Genomic DNA, 27851 nt, shown 5'->3' on the forward strand with positions numbered 1-27851 from the left:
GGATTCCTGAAAGAGCCAAAGCAAGGGTAGTGAGCACCCTAAGTAAACCTTCAGCCTTACACTCCCCTCTCAATTCACTTTTAGGACTCTAGTCTGTAACCCTCCAAGATTTTCATAATTAAGTATACTGCTCTATCCTGGAGAAGTTCAGGGCGGTACACAATTTTCTTTATTAGGTACTCTAAGGACTCCTTTTACGAAGCTGCGTTAGCGGTTTAACGCGCATAATAGCGTGCACTAATTTGCCAGCTGCGCTAGCCGCTACCACCTCCTCTTGAGCAGGTGGTAGTTTTTCGGCTAGCGCGGGGGTTAGCGTGCGCTAAAAAGATGCGTGCGATAAAGCTGCTAACGTGGCTTCGTAAAAGGAGCCCTAAGTATTTTCCCTGTCTGTCCTGATGGGCTCACAATCTAACTATGGTACCTGGGGCAATGGAAAGTTAAGTGTGTGTAAGAATATAGAAGAATGCCAAGGTAGGAACAGACATTGTCATTAAAATTAGGCTTCAGATTATATAATAGAGAATGACATGGAAACAAATTTGTCCCCATCCCCATGGAATCTCTCTATTCTCATCCCCGCAACCTCTGTCCTCATCTGCACAAGCCCAATGCCATTCTCTATTCTTTTTGAGCTGCTACATACCAGATTTGAGTTTAGCCAAATGCCAATCTAGGGCATACCTTTCAGTGTCCCACAAGAGACTAATTGCAAGACAGCCAGCTGGTATTTTTGTCTGAAGCTATATATATATATATATATATATATATATAAATAAATAAAATTTAAACCCTGCCTGTCCCTAGGTGGCTAAACATAGTAAAAAATAAAGTACATAAAACTACAAAGGAAACTTAACAAACCATTTTACAACACACAAAAAAAACCCTACTATACTACAACTCAATAAAGAGATTTTTCATTTACTTTTCTCCCTTTGTCTGGATGTTTCTGTGGAGGCTCAGTGCTTCCACTATGCCCACATTATCACAATTTTAATCAATCATGTTTAAAACAAAAGTCCTATAAAATGGCAGGTTCAGATAAGCGCTGATATTTCTTTGAGTTTATGTGGCTCTCAGGATGTATTGCTTTGCCTTCATTGCAGAGGTTCTTTGCTGCCCTAAGCACTGCCTAATCTGCTGAAGTGACCCGAGGACTCGAAGGGGTGGGGAAAGGCTTCTTAGCCAGCTTACCCACTACATGCAACTTCGAAGACGTCGGATGTTGCGGTGTCGATTTCGGTGTGGACCCCGACATCGGTACTGGTGTCGAATCACCCTCCATAACGGGACCAAAGAAAAGACGTTGCTGAATCTGATGATTTTTAAGGGTCCCCTGGAGGGAGGGAGGGAGAAACAACGAGTGCAAGATTCAGCCCTATGCTCTGGCCCCAGACATTGGAGACACCAGCGATGTGGATCTGTGATGTAAATAGGGCGAGCACACATCTTAAAACCTGTTTGAGGACAGGACATTGAGGGAAAAAAGGTCTCGGCAAAATTGAAGGTCGAGGCTTGAGGAGTGGAACAGGGCCCGCCGGCCGAACCCACGAAAGTGAGAAAGTAAAAAAAAATTTTTTTTAAACTATAAAAAGGAAAGAAAGAAAACAAACACTGACAAAAAAGTCAGAAAATAAGCCGTATGAGCGGGAAGGCAGCGAAAAACTATTAACGGCTGTTGATAAGCGACTTCTTAGCTCCGCAGAAACTAAGAAACTGAGGGACCGCACTCCCGTCGGGCGGGAAGGCACTCACGCATGCGTGGTTCGGGCTATCACAAACTTTCTAAACACTTAAAGTGGCGATGCACTTTTGAAGTGGTCCTTACCGGGCTCCGTCGGTGACGTCACCCATTCGTCAGAATATGCTGCCTGCTTGTCCTGGGATACCAAAAACTGATGAAGGGACTGTGCCTCACCGAGCCCTACTCTTTGTTCCAGACAGCACATCACTTGGTGTGAAACCTTACAAAATCTGACATTCCTAGCTATCTGGAACAGTCACAATAACAAAAGCCAAATATACAGAGGAAAATACCCCACATTTTTCTACTTGGAATACAAAAATGTTTGTAGCTCAAGCAGCAACAAAATTAGGGACCCTTTTACTAAGCAGCACTAAACGGTACCATTCAGCATGATTGTCAATCAACCGCTAAGCACTGTTTACAGAATAGTGCCTAATGACTTAAGTGCCAGCAGGCGTCAATGGTAAGAGCTGGTATATTAGGCCATGGTATTCTTGGACTAAACTTATTGACATCTAAGTCATACCATGCCTATTCTCTGCCCTAACCACACTTACAGTTTGGTTAGGTACCGGTAAGCACTACGCCAGACTCATAATTAGTAATTAATTAGCTTTTAATGGTGTGGTCAATTACCATGCCAATTAAGCAATTTTGAGTTCCACATGAATTTGGCTAGAGGTCGCCAATCTAGACGCTTGGTGGCGCCAAGCCTAGGTGCCATTTGTAGAATCAGGGCCTCAGGGTTGATAAGCTAAACATGCACTAATCGGTTTAGCACACTGCAAAGCACCTGTGCTAACCAATTAGCACAAAACATGCCTATTCTCTACTCCCAGACCTGCCATCCAGCTCTAAAATATAAAAATTATTTTTTAGTCCATAGGTAGCATGCACATATGCAAAAACAACCCCTTAATATGGTAAACTGTACCAATACAATGGGCGGTAATCTAGAGTTGTTTCAGATGAGAAATGGTAATGGTAAAGTATATTTTCAACAACGAGCGCTCCAATGTACAAAGACTAAAAATACAGAATCTAGGGGACACTCAATGAAATTACTGTACATGGAAATACTTTTAATACTATCTGAAATATATATTTTTTCACTCAAATAATAGTTAAGCTCTGGAACTTGTTGCTACTATTTGGGATTCTGTATGGAATCTCGCTACTCTTTGGGGTTCTGGAATGTTGCTACTATTTTGGGTTTCTGCCAGGTACGTGTGACCTGGATTGGCCACTGTAGAACAGGATACTGGACTAGATAGACCACTGCTCTGACCCAGTATGGCTATTCTCAATGCCCCACAGCTGTCACACACGCAGTGCAACACTTACCAGAATATTAACCAGAAACACCATGATTACCTAAAAACTTGTTAGTTATTCAAATGTGAACCTTAGCAGAAGGGCTCTCCCATTCTCCAGAAACTTCAGTCCCTATACCGTATTTTCACCCATATACCGTGCACCCGTGTAAAACGCGCACATGGGTATAGCGCGCGGGGAACACAAATTTATGTAAAAAAATTTAATATAGCGCGCACACGCGTATACCGCGCATGCTAAAACCTCCTCCCGCCTACTCCGAACCGGCATCCTCCCCCCCGCTCGCTTACCCGCGTTTTACAACTTTTTTTTTTTCAATCCGATCGGCATCCCCCCTGCGAACCGGCATCCTCCCCCCCGCTTGCGTCACCCCCCCTCCCCCGCGATCCTACATCCCCCCAGCACCGCAAAACATCTCTTACCCAATTGGGCACCGGCACCAGCACCAATGCACAGGACGTGCCAGTGCCCGAAGATCCTCCCTCGTTGGTTTGGGCTGGGCGGTGCAGTGCGGGAGAGATCCTCCTTCTTCCTGCGCCGGGCTGGACTAGGCTTTGAGCATTTGCGCATGCTCAAAGCCTAGTCCAGCCCGGCGCAGGAAGAAGGAGGATCTCTCCTGCACCGCACCGCCCAGCCCAGCCCAGCCCAAACCAACGAGGGAGGATCTTCGGGCACTGGCACGTCCTGTGCATTGGTGCTGGTGCCCAATCGGGTAAGAGATGTTTTGCGGTGCTGGGGGGATGTAGGATCGCGGGGGGGGGGGGGGTGATGCGAGTGGGGGGGAGGATGCCGATTGGATTGAAAAAAAAAAGTTGTAAAACGCAGGTAAGCGAGCGGGGGGGAGGATGCCAGTTCGCAGGGGAGATGCCGATCAGATTGAAAAAAAAAAGTTGTAAAACGCGCTCACACGTATAACGCGCACGGTTTGTAAAATCGTGTATAACGCGTGCGTTATATGGGTGAAAATACGGTAATTCTGCATAGCATGTGCCAATTTCAATATGCCTGCCCTTTGCTATGGATCATCCATGTCTACTGCCTATATGGTAAATTTTACAGAAATGTGTCCCTATTTCTAATTTTCAAAGAAACAAAAACCAGAAAGATTAAGAAAACACTCTGGGTCTAATTTAAGTTTCCAGCAATACGAAATCACAGAAATACAGAGAGAAAGCAGCAACAGGCTGCCAGTCAGCTTGTCTGAATTGTTCTGAAAAAGCTTGCCTTTTGTCCCAACCAAAAAAAGATTGTGTAAATGAAAACGTCTGGAAAAGAAAGCTGCTTTGGGACCCTCTTACTCAGCTCTTACAATGTAATATTCCTAGGTAAAAGACTCACAGTGCTTTCTACTGAAAATTTGTGGTTGCACTTTTTTCCTGTCAGAAGTTTATAAGAAAAAGTTGCTCTCTGGATCAAAGATGCAATATTTCAGAATAGAGTAAGCAAGGCATAGAAATTGTTCAACCTTTTATTTTTTCCCTACATTTAAAACTAGTCCTAGTCATGAATTTTCTATCCCCTGGTTTTATCGACATTGTTGATATTTTTTTTTTTTTTTAATAGAGGGCTATCATGTTACAGATGGCAGTATGGGAACAAATGCGTAATAAGAGTGCGGCTGGTTGGAATGCTGAGACTTATTTGGACTGTTGGAGCTCTTTCTAGAGCTGCTACGAATACCAAGACATTGTTGATATTTTAATAGCTATTTCTCCAACTGTATACAAACATTTGTTTCTTTTAATTCAAATACCAGCCATAGGTTTTATGACAATATCAGAACCAAAATCAACCAATATTTTTGTTATTCTCTTCAGGGGATGCATTAACAGGAGTTAGGAGTTTGCTGCCACAGATACGATCCATCACAATTATTTTGCACAGTTTAAATATATATGGACTGAAATAATTAATCAGAACTTAACAGAGGGCTTGAAATTTTTTAAACAAAAAGGAACCTATTCTGAGGCTTTATATACAATATTTCTGCAACTTTCCGCTACTGTCCTAAGCTGTTTAAAGGAACTAAATGTATAGAAAGCTCGAAAACAATGGGCTTCAGAATCCGTCCAGACCAATACCTATTTTAGATCAAAATATGTATCAATACAGGATTCCTACAAAGCCCCAAAACACCTGACCTGGCTCATGATGTTAAGAATGACAATCTCTATACTCAGGCACTGCTAAAAGATTTTACAACATTTCCAAAATCGTTTGAGTAACCCTCCCCCCAACTCCCCCCCCCCCCCAAACACTTACTTTGGTAAACATGTGTTTCATTGCAAATTTATGCTTAGTAAGCAATCAGACTAAAATTCCCTGCTGATTATATATGTAAAGTATTGACAAGGATTAAGTAATCCTCACTAGCTGCATAATTAGTATGCATGATAAATAATTGCATGCAATATTTATACACCACTTTGAGCTAATGTGTAGATGCAAATAAAATATACCAATCCTTTATATGCAACAGTTTAGGTTTGGTGCATGGGGTCATTCTGTTCGCTCAATGTTAGCAATAAAAAAATTCACACACTTAAATTGAAGATCCCTTAAAAGACATCATCAACACCTTTTCTCACATCAGGCAGCATTATGGGGTAAAGATCTAGATCAATTGCTTATGCCTACTATGTATGGGGAATTTAGGAAACGCCTAAAAACATATCTGTTCCTGAAGTATTTAGGCAGCTGACCTGTACAATTCTTACTCCAAAATAACTGTTAATCACTAGCTCTTAACTCTGTTTATTCCACTCAAATTGTACCATCTTGTAATCATTGTAAACCGCATAGAACTTCATGGTCCTGCGGTATATAAACTATTATTATTATTTATGATAACATGACTATAATTTCTCCCCAATGTCTTGTACTTACCCCAAGAAGCAGCTATAAATTCTCCAGAGCTTTCTCTATAGATGATCTCCATTTCAAGCTGGAAATAGTGCCCACCCAAGGGAGAATAAATTTAAGATTTTCTTAACAGGTATTTCAAAAACTATATAAAAATGCCAAAAATGGGTACAAATAATCAATGGTAACACATAAAAGCAATCTACATAGCTGGTTAAAGTGTAATGTGCCTTTCTCAAACGGTCTTCTTACAGAACTGTGAATTTCACTAAACAGCTGAAAGAGCCCAGAATGAAAACAGGGAGGTCTTACCTGGAATCAGGGTACTTGGTGAGGGTTGCCAGGCTGCTGGTATACATGTGCCCTCCTACATCGATATGCACTGGCGCATTGGATTTGGTGAGCTGAGCTGGAAGAGGAATTCCTTGAGCAGCCAGGGGAGAAACAGGAGAGCGAGTCAGGGAGAGACGGGACATGCTTCTTCCCTCCTGCCAAGATGGATGAGAAAAAGAAGAGTTTCTTTCACATGCAAGGGGTGAATTACCTCTGCTTCCAGGGTGATCAGAGATCTAATCAGATTGTTTTGTGCATCTGCCTGATCAAATATTCGGCTAACAAATTATTGCCACTGCTGTAATTAAGTGTATTTGCATCATTTTCTTTAAAGTACCAGAGGGTAAGAAAAAGATGCTTATTAGCAATAAGAAATCAAGAAAAAAATTTTTTTTTTCAAGGTGTCAGCCTCAAGGGGCATAAAACAAACTGCAAAATTCTAATTAAAGGTCGCGGGCTTACGTGTTAGATGTGAAATATCCCCTGACAAACGAATAACTAATTTGTGAATTGGGATTCAGGGGTTTTTGCAAGTTTGTCTCAATAACGAGACACCTCTAAATTAGTGACTTCCTCAGCTCCTGGGGCATTTAGCTTCTACATGTAGTAAATTTCACATCCAATTAAGAGCATTTTTTTAGGTTGTTGGGGTTTTTTTTGTTGGTTTTCTTTTTAATAACTGCAAACAAAATTGTTTCTGGCTGGTTAAATCTTAATGCTTTAGTGTTCGATAAAAGGGAACCAGGAATATTCACTGTGCAGAGACAGCTTGAGACGGGGAAAACAGAACCCAGACTGAGCACTGCTAATCAGCTCCCAGCATTACTTTGAAAATCCAGCTATTGTACTTGAACGACATACTTTAAATGAATGGCTACCTGTATTTCCACACCTAGATTTAATTGTAATTTACATCTCGCTCTCTCCTATTTGATGCTTGTTGATTTTGTCCTTGTACTGGTATTAGTTTGTTCCCTAACCCTCCTTTTTTTTATATGACTTTGTAAACCACTTAGATTTTAACCCTGGTTTCATATTTGCGGTATTTTAAATAAATTGAACTTGAATCCTTAAACCCTCATTTCCAAAAGTTACTCTTTTTGACAGGAAACATTTTAGCAACTCTAAGGATGAGATTTGGATATAGATTTTAGGTGACTTGCAAAATAAAAAAAATTCAACTCAAAACATACCCAACAAATTCTTTTAAAAATATAAGTTTTACTAGCTACAGTAAATACAAAATCCACTACAGACAATATTTATACCCAATAGGGAAAAATCCCTCTCTTTTGTAAATTTCTAATTTTTTTTTTTTTTTTTTAACTTCACACTGGACCCTTCCTTTTCTCCCACCCTCCCTATTTCAGAAGGAACATATGTAAAACATTACAGTTACCAGACCTTTCTGAATCTAATCTAATTTTGCTGGTATTATGTGCATGGGTCGTGCTCCCAATCATCCTGACATCAGTAAAATACTTTCTATCCTGTACCACAACCCCCCCCCAACAAAACCAAAAACACAACACCTTCTACTCTCTCCTGCTGGAGCTGGCCAGGTTTCCTGCGATTCAGAATGTTCTCCCTCATATATACTTTTGTAGACTGAAGACTTGCCAAAGCAGTTGCTGATCTTGTGGCAAAGCTCTTGCAAACACTAAGAAAACTAATCTAAATTTGGATATGCTAGCTAGGCCTCCTGATTCATTTAGCCCATATATTCCACTAGACCATTGTCTCTCAAACTTTCTCGAGCTAGAGCACACTTTTAAAAGGTAGTGGCCACAGCTTGAGGCACCCAGCAGTGCACGAACGTCGCCGTGATGACATCACGCATATGCATGACATCATCATGTCGACGTCCGTGCATGTGCAGAGGCCCTCCAGATGGGCCCTGAGATACCAGTAGGGGGTTCCAGCAGGGAATAGGGCCGGAGAGAAGGAGAGACACTGGCGCCAACTGATTGCCTACAGCAGTGTTTCTCAACTACTTCAAGCTAAATACCTCCTAAATCTAACAAATATCAACTGGAGTACCCCAAACACAGACCTCCCTAGGCCCACCCAAGCTCTGCCCCAGATCCCATCCCCTTTACTAATTGTAATGCAACTTTTTCCATTCATTTTTCATATACATAAAATATACACAGCAGATATAAATTTTCAAAACTGACACATTTCAATCGTTATATTGAAAATAAAATCATTTTACCTACCGGCAATCCTCTGCAGGCTGCTGTAATTAGCTTTAAAGGCGAGACCGGGAGGCCAGGGGGAAGCCGGAGGACACTAGAGAGAAGGGGGAAACATGCAGGCCTTCGGTGAATTGGGCAGCGCTGGCACTGTATCGCGTAGGGAAGTCAGTTGGAAGGTGCCTCTCTTCTTCCTCAGTGTGCTGTGGCACACTTAGAATCTCAGGAGGCACACAGTTTGAGATACACTGCACTAGACAGAAGTCTCATTCCCTTAGGAACCCAAGGCCCTATACTTCCAACCCTTCCCTCGGTTCATAGACAACGGCGCGAAAGACAAAAGCGTGCGCCGACAATTGAGCGCAGCGCGCGCCGCTCTAAATTACAGTTTTTAGGGGCTCCGACGGGGGTTTTTGTTGGGGAACCCCCCCAGTTTACTTAATAGACATCGCGCCGGCGTTATGGGGGGTTGTAACCTCCACATTTTACTGTAAACTGAACTTTTTCCCTAAAAACAGGGAAAAAGTGAAGTTTTCAGTAAAATGTGGGGGGTTACAACCCCCCACAACACGGCGCGATCTCTATTAAGTAAAGTGGGGGGTTCCCCCCGCACGCCCTCCCGTCTGAGCGCTAAAAACAGTAATTTAGAGCGGCGCGGCGGCACGCGCCTTTGTCCCAGCGCGCTTTTGACCTGACATCCTTCCCTCTACCCCCAACTCCTTGGACCAGTGTCTAGTCTTGCGAGGCATGCTTGTTCTCTCTCTTTCTGCAATTAGCCAGTCAAGATTTATTAGTATTCGAGTATTTGCTTTACTGAAAGCAATTTGGTCCGTTTAGGAGTAATGGTACTGCTGGCTCCCTGACAATCAAGTTTGCACACAGAACACCTCTTCTGAAAAGTCAGATTACATCACAGAATTAAGACAGCACTGTGTATAAACTCCACAGAGAATGGACTACCCCATGTGTCTGTACATAGAAACATGGCCCATCCAGTCTGCCCATCTCTTCCTCTTCCTGAAAGTTCTCACATGCCAGTTCCACACTTTCTTGAATTCAGATACAGTCTGTCTCCATCACTTCTGCTAGCAGATTATTCTATGCATCTATCACCCTTTCTTTTTTTAAAAAATTCATTTATTTATTCAATTTTAATTGAATTCTAACATATTACATGCCTCAGAAAATAGCTATGTCACACTGAATATAATAGAGAGTGTGTGTTGTAGCTTAAAGAGCAAGGAAGTCAAAGTAATATTGCGTAACTAGACAAGACTTCTCAGTATACAAATAAGCAAAATGTAAATCTGGCTTATAAAGAGTGTTAAGTGTTCACATACACTCAGAATTGTGAAATTTGACCAAGAGCGTTAGCTCCTATAGCCAAACCCACCGCCCCATCACTGTGTATGAGTTATTTTGAAAAAGAGCTTAAAATGAACATATTGTTCAAACACTCAAACATATTTTCAATGGCAAAAGAGAGAAAAAAGTTCCCACTTAGCTTTCAACTGTGTATGTGAACACTTAACTCTCTTTATAAGCCAGATTTACATTTCGCTTATTTGTATACTGAGAAGTCTTGTTTAGTTACTCAGAAAATAGCTATTACAAACATATAATCATGAAAATTGTGTATCAAAAATAGTCATATAGGTAAATCCACTATATAAAAGAGGGAGAAAATTATCAGGAAAAAGAGGCACAACAAAATTAAGAAATAATACTAAACAATTGACAACATCTCAAATAGGACTAAATTAATTTAAACATCCTTCCTCTTTTAGCTAATCTCCTATTTCTTCCCTTGGGTCCCTACCTGGACCTGTATCTTGCGCTTATTTTCAAGAAAAGCCTTCAATTGTTTGGGATCAAAGAAAAGATACCTATTTGATTCATACAAAATTAAACATTTACAGGGAAAACGTAAGAAGAAATGGGCTCCCAGGGATAACACCTGAGGGCGCAACAACAAAAACTGCTCTCTCTTCTCTTTTCACAACATCGGGAAATACCCACACTTTTCCTCCCCAAAACAATTTATCATTATTACAAAAATACAGCCTCATTACCCAGTCTTTGTCAGACTCAAAAACAAATGTCACCAGGAGGGTAGATCTTATACTTTCTTCCTCTAAAGGTGTTTCCAGTAACAGAGTGACATTTAAACTGTCCAAGGACAAATCTCCCTGGACCTGAGATTGTCACCAGAACAAAGTAAATTCTGGAAAACGGAGGCACCGCTTCCTTAGGAAGCTCGAGAACTTCCATCAGATATTTCTTAAGCAGTTCAATGGGATGCGGTATACAAACCTAAGTATTAGATTAGATTAGAGAAATATTCTTGGATTGAGGAAAGTTAACAAAACGTAGATTTAACCTGCGGGTATAATTCTCCATTTTCTTAACTTTATTTTTTAGTCCCACTAACCCCTGACTAAAAGTCAGTGGTGTTAGTCTTACATTCTTTAAGATCCTGCTGAGTGTCCTCCATTTTTTTTCCTCTAACTCGGTAAATTTCACTTCCTGGGTGGTAATTCTGGTTTTTATATCTTGCAAAGAATTATCTACCAAAACTTTGTTACCAGTAAAAATTTTCTCCAAGCGCGCAACAGCATCCCAGATGGAATCGAGAGTGACATGAGCAGATTTTACCATTGGGGATATGATGTGCTCACCAGTATCCTGCTGCTGATCCTGTTTCACAGACCTGGCATTCTATCGGGGCAGTGCGCCACCCACAGTACCTTTGATATCCAAGGGGAGCTCAATCTCTGCTCCCATTCTGGTGCTCAATGCATCAATATCTCCTCTCAAGCCTCGATCACTCCCTTCTGGTGATGAGAAATCCACGGGGTTCCCCTCTCCCCGCAGGCTCAATGCCTGGATCCAAGGGCGGAAGTCTCTCCTCTGGGTTCAGTGTAACATTGAGCATGGGTAAGACCACCTCTTCACCAGCACCCATACTGGGGGGGGGGGGTACGCCATGTGGGTCACAAACCAGTCGATGGTGGAAAGGGGAATCAGAGCGGACTCAGATGAGTAAGTCCTGACTTTCCCCTTCCTCTTACCCATCTAATTGCTGTTTCAAAATGTAAATTTTTTGAAGAAAAGTTCCCCGAACTTGGAGCCTCACAGCGTCCGTCCTGCTAAGACGCCATCTTCCATCTATCAACCTTTCCATAAAAAAGTAATTTCTTAGATTCTCCTGAGCCTGTAACTTCTAGCTTCATATTCTATGCTCTTTCATTCTGGAGTTTTCCTTCATTTGAAAAAGGCTCACCTCTTATACATTAATGCCATGAAGATATTTAAATGTCTCAATCATTTCCCTCTCTACCACAGTACACATTCAATATGTGCAATACAAGTGATATAAGCTATTATTCCCCTTATCCCCTTTTTGAGTGTATAATCATGCTGCAACTCGGGATCATTCTTTTTAGCTCAAAGAGTCAGTAATCAAACATGAAATGTGTGAGTAGACCTGTACCTGTATGTGCATCTCTGATGTGTAAATAGCACAAGAGGCAACTGTATGCACTGTTGAAGCAGTGGTGAAGCAGGGGTTCACAACCCAGTCCGAGGCACATCCAGCCAGTCAGGTTTTTAGGATATCCACAATGAATATGCATGAGATACATTTGCAAGCACTCTCACATTATATCCAAATCTCTATCATGCATATTCCCAAACCCAAGGACTGGGTTGAGAAGCATTGTTAAGATGTTTAATTTTGACGACCTACAAAGCAAGAGGTTTTTGGGGTGGTTTTTTTTTTTTATTTTACTCTGCTCGGCTCATGGCAACTATTAATACTGAATCAGAAGCCAAGGACAGGCCTCAACGATGAGACGAAAGCACACAAGGAGTCATGAGGACAAGATGTCAGAAGTTTAGCCAAGGGTGTATAGCTCAAAAAAATCACTTTATTGGAGAATATGTCACAACGTGCTTCCAGAGGGAGTGATAGGACAGGGTACGATATTGGATTTCAAGAAGGGATTGGACAATTTTCTGAAGGAAAAGGGGATAGAAGGTATAGATAGAGGGCTACTATACAGGTCCTGGACCTGATGGGCCGCCGCGTGAGCGGACTGCTGGGCATGATGGACCTCAGATCTGACCCAGCAGAGGCACGGCTTATGTTCTAACAGCTGAACAACTCAACACTGGCAGTGTTTCGGCGTATGTGCCTTTATCACGAGTCTGTCTCCAATGTAGGCACCATGAACACGTGCACTTGAGTCAAAAAGTTGAAAAGTCTGGTGAAAAGGTAGAAACTAGTGTCTAGTAGTCTTCAGTTTTTCTGTGGAAACTAGTTTCTACCTTGCTTTCACCAGACTTTTCAGCTTTTTGACTCAAGTGCGTATGTTCATAGTGCCTACATTGGAGACAGATTCGTGACAAAGGCACATATGCCGAAACACTGCCAGTGTCGAGTCTTTGAGCTATTGTGACATATTCTCCAGTAAAGTGATTTTTTGAACTATACACCCTTGGCTGAACTTCTGACATCTTGTCCTCATGACTCCTTGTTGTGTACTTAATTATTACTACAATGTCGCCAAAAAACACTGAGGGCCTGATTCTCTAAAAGTGCGTCCCGATTTTAGGCAGCTGTAGGCGTCCTACAGCTGTCTAATCAGCCAATCGGGATGCACGTTTTTTTAAAAAAAATGCTCCCCAGGCAGGCCGCCTATATTGAAGGCAAGGCCCGCAAGACACCTAGGCCCTGATTCTGTATAGGACGCCCGGGAGAGGCATCCTATTCAGAATCGGCCTAAACTAAACCCCGATTCTGTAACCGGCGTCCATGTTACAGATGCGGGTTAGAGAATCGGGTTAGATTAGACACGGGCCGCTACACTTATCGCGGCAAGGGATCTCTCTGCCGCTATAAGTATAGCGGGCCGTGGCCCCCTGACCAGGAGGGTGCCCAAACCCTCTGCCCGAAGACACACCCCACCCCCGACACTACCGACCGCCCCCCCCGACACTACCGACCGCCCCCCGACATTACCGATCTCCCCCCCTCCCCCCCGACAATATCTTTCCCTGGCAGGAGGGTGTCTGATCCCTCCTGCCCGAAGACGCACCCCCCCCCCCGGCGCTAACAACCCCCCCACCAAACCTGTTCTTAGATGGGTCTTGCACGTCTTGAGCCGGCAGGCACGCCTCGTCGAAATGAATCGAGCCCGCCCCTTCCTGGCCCATCCCGCCGAAGCCTAAGGCCTGATTGGCCCAGGCTCTAGAAGCCTGGACCAATCAGACCTTAGGCATAGCGGGTCCGCCCATCCCCACTTAATCTAAGGCCTGATTGGCCAATCAGACCTTAGACTTAGTGGGGATGGGCGGACCAGCTATGCCTAAGGCCTGATTGGTCCAGGCTTCTAGAGCCTGGGCCAATCAGGCCTTAGGCTTCGGCGGGATGGGCCGGGAAGGGGCGGGCCCGCTTCATTTCGACGAGGCGTGCCTGCCGGCTCAAGACGTGCAAGACCCATCTAAGAACAGGTTTGGTGGGGGGGTTGTTAGCGCCCGGGGGGGGAGGGGTGCATCTTCGGGCAGGAGGGATCGGACACCCTCCTGCCAGCGAAAGATATTGTCGGGTGGAGGGGGGAGAGGAGATCGGTAATGTCGGGGGGCGGTCGGTAGTGTCGGGAGGGTGCGTCTTCGGGCAGGAGGGACTGGGCATCCTCCTGCCAGCGATCGGACAGGCCGCGGCCCGCTATACTTATAGCGGCAGAGAGATCCCTTGCTGCGATAAATATAGCGGCCGCGTCTACTTACAATGTAGGCCAGCATTTTGCTGGCCTACATTTTAAGCTTCTCCTCTACTAGGGAGACGCGTAGGGCCGCCTAGGTTCAGCCTAAGGCCTTTAGACGAGCTTAGGCATCTTGCGGGTCTCCCTAGGCTCCCGGAGGCGCCTTCAGGCCTGCCTGGGGAGCATTTTTTTTAAAAAAACGTGCATCCCGATTGGCTGATTAGACAGCTGTAGGACGCCTACAGCTGCCTACAATCGGGATGCACTTTGGAGAATCAGGGCCTGAGTTTTACCAAATTTGAGACCCTTCCACAAGGCACAGGGAACAGTTAGCATTACCAAGTACCTGGAGTAAAAGTATTCTGCTGAAAAACATTACACCAAATACTTAAAGATTTCTTACTTCTAACCCTCCTCTCCATCTCCTTCAAAAAGTTGTGCAAATTTATGTAAAATACCTGGTTGAGATATCCACAAGACTATCTGAGATTAAAAAGGCCCTTTTACTAAAGCTTAGCCACGCTAATAGACATCAGCATGTGCTAAGGCACAGAGGTATAAAATAGAATGTACAGCATTCAGCACATGATAATATCCATTAGCATGCGCTAAGCTTTAGTAAAAGGGCCCCTAAGTTAGTCCAATAAAACAGTGTCAAAATATTTGTTTGTTTTTGTTACCCTTTATTATCATTTGGGAAGGAATGTTGGGCGCAAGGGAAGAGAATGCTAAAAGCTACATACTTTTTAATTAATAGATTTGTAATTGCTCATGGAAAAGACTAATATTGTTAATGGTCTTAGAAACAGGAAAAAACATATATGGCTGTAATAAACTACCGATACCATGTGCCAAATGAGAGAATGCTGAAATTTGGAAAATCTATAGGTTTTAGCATGTTCAAGTATTCTGAGCGGAACTTTGCATAGATCTCTCACAAGGGTATATTTATTCCTTAATAGCTGACAGTAGAAGTCAAGACATTAACAAAAGGTAGGCCGCTGATTAAATAAATGAAGCCTCCACTGTTAACCTTTCTTTCCTGCAGCACAAACATTTATACTGCTCAAAATGTCTGCTGGCATGCAAAGTTAATCTGATGCATGCATTCTATACAGAAAGAAAAAGCAATTAAGCACCATTTGATTAGGCTGTTCTATGTAAAATGATTCCCATCTTTAATTGCACACAACATATCAAAAAGCCCCACCAGGAACACAGGGGATAACCCTTCACTGCTCAATAGCAGAAGACTACAATGCAAAAATAAACAGATTCTAAAATTATCTGAATGCTTAAATCCCCTCCTCTCCAAAATTGCACATCCTAGTATTTTCAACACTAGCTTCTCTCAATATGCTTTTAAAAGCTAACTACATAAGTACTTCATGCAAAAACTATTTGCCCGTGCAGAGTGAAATAATCAGAAAGCCATGCTCATTTACACACAAAATGATTTTGTGTCCTATTGCGCTCACAGTTGTTCATCTCTCTAGGGGTGATTAAACCAGCAAGGCTGCTACAGCTTGAGATCATTTCACTGAATCGTTTCTCCATGAAGTTGCCTCTTTTGCTAAGCTGTTATTTTAGCCATAAAAGGTAAACAGAAGGCAGTTCTAAGAGCTCCATTCAGCTCCATGCCCAGGGCTTTAAGCCCGGGGCAGAGAATGCTGAAAGATAGCAGAATTTTCCAGGGTGTTGTCTTTCTTGTTCTGAAGCCCTACATGAAGTATGTTCCTTTAATGCAAGCACATTACAGTAGATGATACATTTCAGATTCTGCTGAAAAAGTAAGAGACTTCTGAAGCGTTAAGAACTTTGGGGTCGATGAAGCTTTCCCACCTCTGTGCATAACTTGCGGCCATTGTAACCAATCTTGCTGTTCATGTAGGGCGAATTTAGTGAAACTAATTCCAGAGCAGAGACAGAAAGGGGGCCTGCAGAGGTAAAAGTCTGCAGAAATCTGAGGCAGGCTGGGAGGGAGAATGGGAAAAAGCAAAATCAAACAAAGAGGGCACTTTCAAGGGAGAGCCAAAGTTAAATCAGGAAGAGTACAGATGGGGAGTAGCTTAATTGGGACATAAAAGCGCTTTTGTTTATAAAGTTTTATTGTTGTCAAGATAAAAACAAAACAATTGTGACTAATACCGATGCTCCCCTGTACAATTTGATAAATCCATGCAGATTTTAAAATGCAATATGCTTTGCTTGAAAGCTCCCCTTGCCTGTCCAGGATATTGAGGTGGAAGTGCCACTAAGAAGCCATCTAGATATGGGTATGCAGTGTCACACACATTCAGCATTTGTGACCCCAATTTAGCAGATCTAGCTTTAAGGATACATTTTGGGATAGTGAGACAAAGTAATACTCTTTAAAGGGCTCACCCCCCTCCTCCAAGTTAAACACACCAGAAACCCCCATCTTCACTTTGTAGCATTAGGCTAGTGTTAACATGGAGAACTATCAGCATCTCTATTAGATTAAGAGGCTCTTTATTCCCTTTTGTCTTTGCATAAAGTGACCAGATGTGTCTGTTGTCTCATAGCTCACATTTTGGCCTTGTGAGCCAATCCAAGTGACCAAGAAGTAAGAAATCCCCATCTGTTACCCTGCTGAAAGCAGAAGCAGTCTTGATTAGCCTACCATAACTTCTAACCAAGCTTTACCTAAGGTAACTGTAATACCCCAATGCAGCCCAGATAAACCCAACAGTAGGATTAACCAATCACACATAGCACCTTAATTAAATGGTGGCAATTTGGCTGCCACTTTAATAAACAAATTGAATAGGTACCTGAACCAAACTGAAGCTCTTAAGAGCTAACAAATTACTGAATCCAGTCTATCTTCAAATAAGCAAGACTGATCTCAGAGGGGCTTTGTCTAACTCCAGACTACCTCTACTTCAGAAAGCAGGTGAAAGACTGGCTCTTCACTCAAGCCTTTAATATAGAGAGGGATTTACTACCTTATACACTCATTCTGCACCAGGAGTAGCTTGGCACACACGCTAACTAAATCAGTTCCTTATAGGATATTTAACTGTATAAACAACTTGCCTTGAGTTTAGCCTTCCATCTGTTTATTCCAAAACACACTATACCCACCCATCTTGTCCCCATCTAATATCTGCATTTGACACATCAGCTATAGGATAAGCAGTATTATAGAAAAACAATGTCATATCTATGTTTGAATCTTGTAATTTGTTCTTATTAGATGCTTCATAAGTATTGTGTCTTCCTTTTAGTATTCTATTTCTCTTAGTTGAATTTAAGTGCTGTTAATAATAAGACTATCATGAAACCATTCCAAAAAATGTATTTATTAAGATTCAATTTACTTATGCTTATAATTTGGTCTATTTATTACTGTTATGCTGTTGACAAAATTGTAAGTTTTATTTTGACTGTACACTGCCTTAGGTGAATCTCTTCATAAAGGCGGTTAATAAATCCCAATAAGTAAATAAACAATATATCACATACTGGAATGCAAGATGCCCTCGCCATACAACAAGGAGTGTCCTGCCCAGGAACCACTCTCCCAGCTACATCAGATATCAACTTGATGAAATCAGTGTGACTTCGACAACCTAGGCTTAGGTAGTCCTGCTATTAGCCCAGAGAAGTTATTTATGAATTGCTCCAGGTAACGAACACTCCAGGTAACGAACAGTCAGTCGTGTTCAGGGAAAAAAATTTCTAAAATTTCCTGCAAATTATTTTTAAACAAATCATTACCAATGTCAGACAAATGTATGCAAGGATTTTTATTTGAAAAATGGCAAAGTTCTTCTGCTCAAGAGTATAGTACCTTGCAAACCCCCAAACTGCATTACCCAAGGGGCAAGCTTTCTGTTAACTAACTTCCTTCCTGTCTCCCACATTCTCTTCTACTTGTAACATGGATGAGGGATAATGTCAAACCAAACAATCAATGACTGTGTAATGATTGACAAATTATGCCCAGCCATTTGGATCAACTTAATTCATGACTGGACTCCTAAGCCATTACCACCTAAGTATGTAATAATTACTTGAGGACACTAACTCTGTCCCTCATTTATGAAGGAAAGGAATGAGCCAAGACCAATTCATTTCCTCAGCACCCATCCAATAGACACAAACACCCTTGGGAACCAGACCAAGATGACGGCCATAAGACCTTGCCTCTACCCAATGGGCAATCCATTTGATAAATGCATATTTGACAATCCATGCTGTCCCTCATCCAGACAGAAGTCCTGTAAAATAAAATACAGGCACTGTTACATTAAGGCAGGAAACATTGTGTCCACAAGTCTAATATACGGTAAGTTTTGTATACAGAAGACCTCCATCTGCCAATCCTTTATATAGAGATAAGGAAGAGTCATTTGACGGCAGCACTAGTAGAAGCACCCATTCTGAAAGAGTGGGCACAAAATTTCTGCCGTCATAATCTGCCATATCTAGGCATTTTCATACAACCACTGAAATAAAACATCAGTAGTGTACCTGATGTATGAGAAAAAAGCTCACCATCCATTGGTCTCATTGCAGTGCAAATTTGGCATTCTGCAAAGGGCATGTGGTCAGCAAATCCACTTGTATCACAGTTATAACCTGCCCGCTACCCAATTGATCCATCTTGGATTGTCAGTCTCAAACTTGTTCCCTCAAAGGCAACATTATGGCAAAGTAAACCATGTCCCAAGATTTCCTTCTTAGAAGATGCTACCAATTCAAAGTGACAAAAATGACTAACGAGAATGCTATTCAAAAAAAGGCAGGCCTCTAAAAGGTGAACCATGACATGCCATACATCTCAAAGGATCCTGTGATTGACTGGGCGATTCCAATCAGATCTGCAAACTACTTCACGATTCCAACCCAGCAGAATTTAGCATGAAACTCCTAGCTGGATCCTCCAAACTGCTTAGAAAAGGATACAGAAGCTAACTACAGCCACTGAGGAGCACGAGGTCCCCACTTCCTTGTGGCAAAGCTCTTGCAAACACTTCCTTAGCATTAATGATATATTCAATTATGAGATGCTCAGGAATTAGACCACACCTCCAACACCTTTCTGAGAGGAAAGAGCTCACCCTTTGGAAACCTCTGTTGTATGCTCTCCATGTTCTGAATGTGACAGACTACTACAACAATCCCCGTTGCTTTTGAGTTCCCAAATTGCTACAAGTGCTCTGGGACATTCTCCTCTCTTAGGTCTGCTTGTGGATCTCACTTAGAGTGAGAGAGACACAAGCAGCAATTACATTAGGCACACTCAAAACTAGACTAAGATATTGAATAATTGCTCTTGCCATATGGAGACAGTTACTACAATGGGGGAAGAGCTCCATGAAGATGATGTTTCTAGTGGATCTAGCTCTTTCCAGTCCCTGTGCACCAAAAGCCTTAAAAGTACACCCAAAAAACAAAGCCCCCCCCCCCCGCTACTTCTGAAAATAAATGCCTCTCCCAGCCAAACAGCTTTGCCATTGAATCTGCCTACACAATTCCCAGATCTTAAGGTCCTTTTTCATGGACTTCATCAATCTTATGACATGAGAGGGCTTATGAACTTTAGACATTGCAGCTGTTAGCCTATGTAGAAAGGTTCTACTCAGTTATCCTGCTTACAAAATTAATCCTGCCAACCAAGGATTGCAAATCCTGCAGGGTAAGATTTTCCTAGGATCAGGTCCTAGCTATCAAGCTTCTTAGTTTGCTTAGCTTATCTATCTGCAATCTAGAAACCTATAACAAATCAAACCAAGCTTGATTCCCATGAAAGAAAAGCACATTGAACATCTTGCCCTCAGCAAGCAGAACACCCAGCCACTCTGCAATTGCCCTAAAGTGGTTTAATAATGATCAACATGAAGTCACTGGCCACTGAGCCAATGAAAAATAAATAATCTAAGTAGGAAATGATGTTTCTGTTCCTTGCAGCCCTCTTCGATACCCAATGCAAAAAAATGCTGAAACCTCTAAGTAAGAGCAGAACACTGAGTAACCCATCAGCTTGGGTTTGTCAAAATACAAGTGACCCCAAAAGTGGAAGCCCAGACTTGGGAAATTATTGAGATGCACTGGTAGCAACCAAAAGGCAGACTCAGTGTCAGTCTTACCTATGAGAGTTCCTTGACTATAATGCTTAACCAATCAAACTGATTGATGAAGGGATGCATACTGGATAGAACAGGCCTGGGGGGGGGGGAGAGAAGTCAATCACAGAACCCCCATACAAATAGAACAGGTCATGAATTAGTCTGAATTTTGCTGGTTCTTTTTTTGGCACAATGGCTAACAGAAATAATATTTTAAGAAAAGGTTTGCTCTTAAACGGTCCCCAATTTCTCAATCTTAGCCTGCACAATTGATGCTAAATGTGAGACAGATGAACAATTTCAGAGTAAGGAATCCAGAAACCAATTTAAAAACTGTTCAAAAGAATCTGAGCGCCCTTTTTTCACAGGCATTTTGCCAACCATAGTCTAATTCTATCAAGCTGCATTAGAGAATGAGTTTTTTTGAGAATTACTATTAAGATTGCTGAGAGGGCATTAGTCTGTGATCTACTAGAGCAGTTGGCAGCTGAATGTGTCACTCCAAAATGGAATTGGCATGCCTGTATTTGCTTTCTCACAGATTGAAGGCAGTTTTGTTAAAAGGCCAGCAGAATCTATCCTGTGCATTTGTGAGGCCCTTCCAGATCCTCCAAGGGTAGCCCAATGAAAGGATTTATTGGAAAAATTGGAGGAGCCAAAATAGGAGAAAGGAGTCTTATTGGTCATAATATATATGTGGATTATTTTAGTTTTATGTGGATTGCTTTATTGTACTTTTGGAACTTTGATATAATAAAGTCAATTTCAGGAATATCATCACTCCAGTGTTCTTTTTGGTTTCTTCATAATATATAGCTACAGATCTACATCTCTGGACCTCCAAGTAAGCAAGACATTTTCCTCCATCTTGTCCCTGAAGTCCTTATTGCATACCAACCAGCAGAAACCCTTATAATCCATATAGAACAATAATCTTCTAGGCATAAACTAAAATTAGACCGAATTAAGATGGGACGGCCTGAACAACTACATCTACAAAATAGAAGAGGCAATTCTTTTTTCTGCCCTTGTCTGCATTCTCAATATTTTTCCTGTTATCCCATAAGAACAGTCATACTAGGTCAGACCAGTGGTCCATCTAGCCTAGCCTCCTGCTTCTGACAGCAGCCAATCCAGTACCTGGCAGAAACCCAAAAAGTAGCAATATTCTATGCTCCCAATCCAGGGCAATCCTATTTCCTCCCCTCCAATAACTGGAATGCCAATAAACTGCTTGGTGAAGGGATGAATACTGGATAGAACAGGCCTTGGGAGGGAAGAGGAAGTCATTCACAGAACCCCCATACAGATAGAACAGGTTGTGAATTAGCCTGAATTTAGCTGGTTCTTTTATGGCCCAATGGCTAATGGAAATAATATCATTTTAAGAAAAGGTTTGTACTTAAAAGGTCCCACAATCCTTCCCAGTGCTATCTTCTTCTCAATCTTAGCCTGCACAGTTGATGTTAAATGTGAGACAGATGAAGAATTTCTGAGTAAGGAATCCAGAAACCAATTAAAAAACTGTTCAAAAGAATCTGAGTGGCCCATATTTTTCGCTCCATGAGACACACCCTAGATTTAGAGTAAGAAAACAAGAAAAAAACAACATTCTAAACCAAATTGTGTACTAACATATACCAGGCTCTGCACCCGGCCCCCCTCACTCCCTGCCAGGCTCTACACCCAATCCCACATTCCTTGCAAGGCTCTTCACCCGGTCCCCCTCCCCTACTAATGCAATTTTTTTCCTTTCATTATTCATTTTCACACAGCAGATATAAATTCTCAAAACCGACACATTTCGATCACTAAATTGAAAATAAAATAATTTTTCCTACCTTTGTTGTCTGGTGATTTAATTAGTTTCTGGTTGGACTTCCTTCTGATTGCGCATCCAACATTTCTTTCACAATCCAGCCCCATCCCCTTTGAGTCCAGGTCTCTATCTCTTTTCCCTCTGCTTACCCTCCCCAGATCGTGTCAGTTCTCCTTTGTACCTACCACCACCTTTGGTCCAGGCCTCTCTCTGTCTTCCTTCTGCTAACATTTTGAGTCTTCCCCTCTAGTCCAGCATCTGTCCTGCCTTCAAATCTGTTTCTCATCCTTTTCTGTCTCTCTCTCTCCCTCCCCCCCCCCCGTGTCCAGATCTAGCATCCCGCCGGGGCCCTCAAGATGGGCGGGGCCTTACCTTCCCTGCTTCCTGTGAGATCGTTGTCTCCGGCTCCCAGACAGTTGAGCTGGGATGGTTGGTAGAAGCCATCACAGTGCAGGGCTGTAGCTTCTGCCCGGATCTGAATTCATGTTCCAGAGTTCGCAGGCTCTCATCGCTTCCCCAACAGTTGCTCTTTTTGCACACTATCTGGGGCAGGAGATCAGGGGAGACACAGCTCTCATTTTCTGTTGAGAAGTCGTCTTCAGTGCTGTAACCGCCGCTGAGCTAATTATGGCAGCTTGCAGAGTGAACCTAGCAGGCTGCCGTTGGTCTCCAAAGCACATTTCCTCTATCACGGTCCTGTTCCTTCTCTTACATCAGGGGCGGGATCGCGGCAGAGGCAACGTGTTTCAGAGGCCAATGGCAACCTGCTAGGTTCACTCTGCAGGCTGCCGTAATTAGCTCAGCGGCGGCTACAGCGCCGAAGACGACCTCTCTCGTTGGGTGTGGGAGCAGCTTGGAGGTAAGGACACCCCCCATGAGCCTAATTAGCTTTAAAGGGGAGAATCCATAGGACGCTGTGTGGGAACCAAGAAGACAGCCGGACGCTCACAGATGCTAGGGAGAGCCGTATTTGGTGTGGGCCTTTAAAAAGGTACGACAGGGGGTGTTAAAAAAAAAAAAAAAAAAATCTTCGCTGCATAAGACGCATGGGCATTTCCACCCACTTTTGGGTGGAAAAAAAGTATGTCTTATGGAGCAAAAAATACGGCATTTTGCCAACCATAGTTCTATCAAGCTGCATTAGAGAATGTTATTTTTGTGAATTACTATTAAGGTGGTGCAGCTATCACTGGAGGGTAATTATTTTATTCAACATTTAGATTCCTACTGGTCTTAGGGAGTGTCCTTGACTGATGAGAAAAAGTTAAGGGGGAATCAGAACTACTGTCACTGTTAGTGGAAATGGATTTACCAATTTCCTTTTTTTTCTCTTGGCCCTTTCTACCATTTTACAAACCTGATTAGAACTGGGCGTCACCTGTGCATTACTGTCATGAAGTGGTTCCACTGATATCACAGGTGTAGGTAATTAAAAATCAGCAACACCGTCTACCCCGTTTGGCATAGCCTAGTGTGGAACTATATTCTCAGACTCCCCCCCAAAAAGTTGAACCCGGATGAATAAATATCCCAAATACCTAATAACACTGGATGACTTAATTGCACAAAGTCTTTATTAATATTCCAATTGGTAACATTTTACTTAAACAAGAATTCTACTTACAGTAAATGAGGAAAACCCAGGTGCTCAAAAATATACCAATATATTCTTAGAACATGGTGCATTCGCATGAGCAGCACTACCCCTGCTTGGAGGAGAGCTGTCATTTGACTGTGCAGTTGGAATTGCAAAAATATTGTTACCTAAGAATCCTCTGAGGTGGGTCTCTGAACTACCATTTGTACACTGCTGGTGGTGATGAGGGAAGTAATGATAGGTAACCCAGTCAAGCAAGAAGTAACAGTAGTATCTTTCCATCACCAGAGTAGAGCATGCATTAACCCAAGGGCATGTTTTGGTGGGGTCTGTGGAAATGACTTGCCCTAATGCATGCCTGGACTTTGACTGCCTTGAAGCTATCACACTAACTACAGTGGAGTGTGATAGGCAGGCATCACTGAAGAGAGGGTTCACAGGACTCTGGTTACTTGTTCCCAAAGACTAAGGGAGTCCTTGTATAAATAGAAGGTACCCACAATTAGCATAATATGGTATTGAATTTTGAGATGGAGTTGTTCGCTGCCCACTGCTAACCCTGCTAGTGCACTTTGGTACAGAAATCATTGAAATCACAGGAAGTACGAGCACCCACCCAACTGACATGGAGGGTTATTAGCCATTAAATACAAAGGTGATGCTGTCTGAATTTTCAGAGCCTGATAGACAGGATACAGCAGTTTAGGGGATATCTCTGTGCTTCTAGACAAAGTGGATGACTGACATTTCAGACACAGAACTCACATTTGCTCTCACACAGTTATGTGGAAGGACTTTCCTTTTGATTATAGTGGCAGCCTGTTTCCTGTTGGGTTGCCTCCAAGGAAGATTCTTGTTAGGGTCTGTGTAACCACTTATCAAGTTTCCCAAAATTTTTCCCTTCTTAGGATCCTTGTTGATAAGTGTCCCCAACGGTAAGGAGAGTGGATAGTTGCCGAGTTCCTCAGTGTGGGCTACACCTTAGGTTCACTAGGGACAGCACAGCAGTCCCCCAAATCTCCCCTCCTGCAGCTGCATATTGCAGTCATGCAGCTCTCTTTTAATCTCTTCACAATGATCTACCTAATTCAAAAGCACCAAGGGAGGGGGAGGATATAAAGAGAACCCCCCCTGAGAAACCCCAGAGAAATCCTTTTTTGGGGGTTACTTAATTCAAAAACATTTTTTTAAACTGGACAGGAATTATTTTTCTTTAAAGATTAAATTAAAAGCATTTATTAAAGAACTGAATTTGAACCTGTATCCTCCGAGTCACAGCTCACTGCTGTAACCGCTAAACTATTCCTTCACAGAGCTTGACAGTGGTTCAGCTAAGAATGCAGTTCTCTGATCAAAATACCACTGCCAGTGATATGGTTGTAGCAGGGCAATCATTCATTAAAAAGGCTACAAGATGGTTATTTAAGGCAAGATCACATGCTGCCGGACTGGTGGAAAAGGGGCCCCTTTAAAGGAAAACCACATGGTCAGCCTGCCCTCCAGAACAGTGCTGACAAACTGCTGTCTGCTAGGGTAAAGGCAGGAGTATCCTGGGATCCAGTAGAAGAGAACCCCTCCACCCCATGAACTGGTCTCACATGGGCATACAGAAGCTCCCCATGCAGCTGAATCCATTTACCCGCTGAACTTGTCTGGGTTTCTCTTTCCTGAGAAAACCAACAGCGAAGCATAAATAGTGCATCTAAGCTTTCAGCAGCAATGCCCCTCATTTCCACTTATTTTGGGGCCACATGGCTCAAGTACTAAGGAGGCCCAATTGTCAAAGATGGGAAAGGTAGAACTGCTCGCACTAGCTGTCCCAGCACAAGATGGCCCCTATAACACTAGCTGAGGTTTTAAAACTCCCACATTGGGCACCCCTCCTCCCCCAACAAGATGCCCAGCTTTGATAGGAAAATTATCCGTGACCAGGATGAGCATATCAATAACTACATTCTCCTGGGTGTGGGTACCCCAGGTGCATCTTAAAGTTGGTTACGCACACCCAGGGGCACTGCACCTCATTTCTGTACTTATTGAATACAGAAGAAAATCAAACTTCATTTATACATGGAACTCTTACACCTTTTCTCTTGGAAACTGAACCAAAGCTCTTTCAACAAACCAATTTCTCTTATGACTATCAAAACCCATTGGAAGAAGTGCTCATTAATCACACTAAACTCTTTCATTCTAATCTACCCTGATGGCCAAAGATAAAAAGTCAACCAATTAGCACAACATGATGCTGCTCCCTCCCCCCCCCCTCCCATTTGTTCCTCTCGTCAAATCAACCCCAAAAACAAACATTACAGCCAAGATAGTAATTTTGGGGATAGTAGGTGGCATGGATAAGCAGACTAGATAGGCCATATGGTCTTATCTACCTTCATTTTTCTCTCAGATATAAAAGTCTCTCCTTTCTTTAAATAACGCTGACCTATAAAAATAATACAAGGAACATTCTGATAAAAGTTTTGGTTAAGGTTTGTTTGCTCTGCAATACAAGGAAGGGAAGCCTTTGGAAGGTGCCCAGGATCAGAGCCCGGCTTTGCTTCAGTCACTTGCATGCTGTGGCCACAGGAGCCTGGAGGGGGTTTTAAGAGTGCCAGAGGAGCGCCTCCTGTCTTGCACAACTTGCTGTACACAGTGCTTGCATTACAGGCCTGATGTACTGAGCTATTTCTCCCACAAAATTCTCCTCAGGCAAAAAAATGTTGGGGGAAGGGGAGAAATCCACCCTCTCTAGTACGTCTGGCCACAGCGTGCCCTTCCTCTCCTTCTGTTAAATGCCCTTCGTCTACTAGTCACCAAGCTCTTCCCTCTTCTCCACCTCGCCCGGAAACAAGCCAGCCACAGTCTCTGCCAACACCTCAGTAACTAGAATTGAACTCAGCACCTACTCCATGTGCCCAAGAACTGACACGAGCTCCTCTCCCCCTCCCCCCCCCCCCCCTCACGTCTGAAAACTGGGACCGACTCGGTGCTGTCACTGGCCCTCCCTCTCTCTCTCCCCACCTCCGCAGCCCTGAGAACTGGAGCCGGGGCCACATCTGGTGAAGAAACGCACAGGAGGAGGAGAAGAAAGCAAAACTCCGGCCACATAATCATCCCCATAATGTTCGCGCGGGAGGGAGACGAGATGCTATAGCTTTAAAACAAACAAAAAAACAACAGAACCCCCCCCCCCCCAAACGAAAATTGGACGAGTGAGGCCCGTACAGACACCCCCCCCCCCCCCCGAGAGATCGCGCGCGAATGCGAAAGAGCTAAGCCGAGCACGGTGCCCGCTTCCAGGAAGCCGCGAGCCCAGGCACGAGAGCAGCCGTTGGGTCTCTCTCCCTCCCGCCCTCTTGCCTTACCTTGTACATAGGAGAAATCTCGCCCCCGTCGCTTTCCTCTGCCGTTGCCGCCCTCTGCGATCCGCGGGGCTTATCCGCTCAGGCCTTTCGCAAAACGATCTTCTTCGTCGCCTCGTTTTTTAGGTGAAACGAAACTGCCGAGGCGAGTTGTGAGAAGAAAGAAAGAAAGGCAATAATCCGTCTCTAAATAAAGAGGGAAGGGAGAGGGAGAGAGAGAGAGAGAATTCTTGCTCAAGGCTTTCCAAACGCCTCTAGGGCAAGGATTATGCTACAATTAGCTCAACCCTGCTCACGCCCTAGCTAATTTTGCGATGAAAATTTTGTTCTTCCCCCTCTCTCTTTTCTTTGTTGTTTATTTTTTTGTTTTACCCTAGATACAAACGAGCTTTTTTAGCCATTAATATGAGGTTTTGTTGTTTTTTTTTTGTCTCCCTCACAGGAAACCTTTATAACGGTTTGTTTAGACTCTTTTCGTTGGCTGGGGGGATAACGGTATAATATTGGTGAATATCAGGCCGATGTCATGTCGTTCCATAGATTTAAGAGAAGAAGAAAAAAAGAGGAAGCGAAAAAAAAAAAAAAAAAAAGGGCTGATTTTAATCATTGTCATTTCGTCTGATGTAATATTTCCCCAGGCGTTTTCAACTAGGCATAAATTTTCAGTTCCCGAATAAGTAACACAGGGCACGTTTCTCACATGGCTTTGACTTATATATTACGATTATGGCAGCACACTGT

General features: G+C 43.0%; 1 protein-coding gene across 2 annotated transcripts in view; it reads right to left on the reverse strand.

Annotated features, from left to right (window-relative positions):
- The window catches only part of KCTD15 (potassium channel tetramerization domain containing 15), a 155027-nt gene extending 127394 nt beyond the window's left edge, over positions 1 to 27633 (reverse strand). Inside the window, exons 1-3 of one of the 2 annotated variants that reach the window (XM_033942716.1) lie at positions 27114 to 27632; positions 8497 to 8569; positions 6257 to 6432 (exon numbers count right to left, since the gene is read on the reverse strand). In XM_033942716.1, the coding sequence (XP_033798607.1) occupies positions 6257 to 6420 (164 nt within the window). In that variant the 5' untranslated portion in view covers positions 6421 to 6432; positions 8497 to 8569; positions 27114 to 27632. Of the gene's footprint in view, positions 1 to 6256; positions 6433 to 8496; positions 8570 to 27113 lie in introns of both variants that reach the window. The other variant, XM_033942715.1, reaches the window with a different exon arrangement.
- Positions 27634 to 27851: the final 218 nt, after the last annotated feature.

This window comes from Geotrypetes seraphini, chromosome 4, assembly GCF_902459505.1.
Source record: "Geotrypetes seraphini chromosome 4, aGeoSer1.1, whole genome shotgun sequence".
NCBI classification, from domain to species: Eukaryota; Metazoa; Chordata; class Amphibia; order Gymnophiona; family Dermophiidae; genus Geotrypetes; species Geotrypetes seraphini.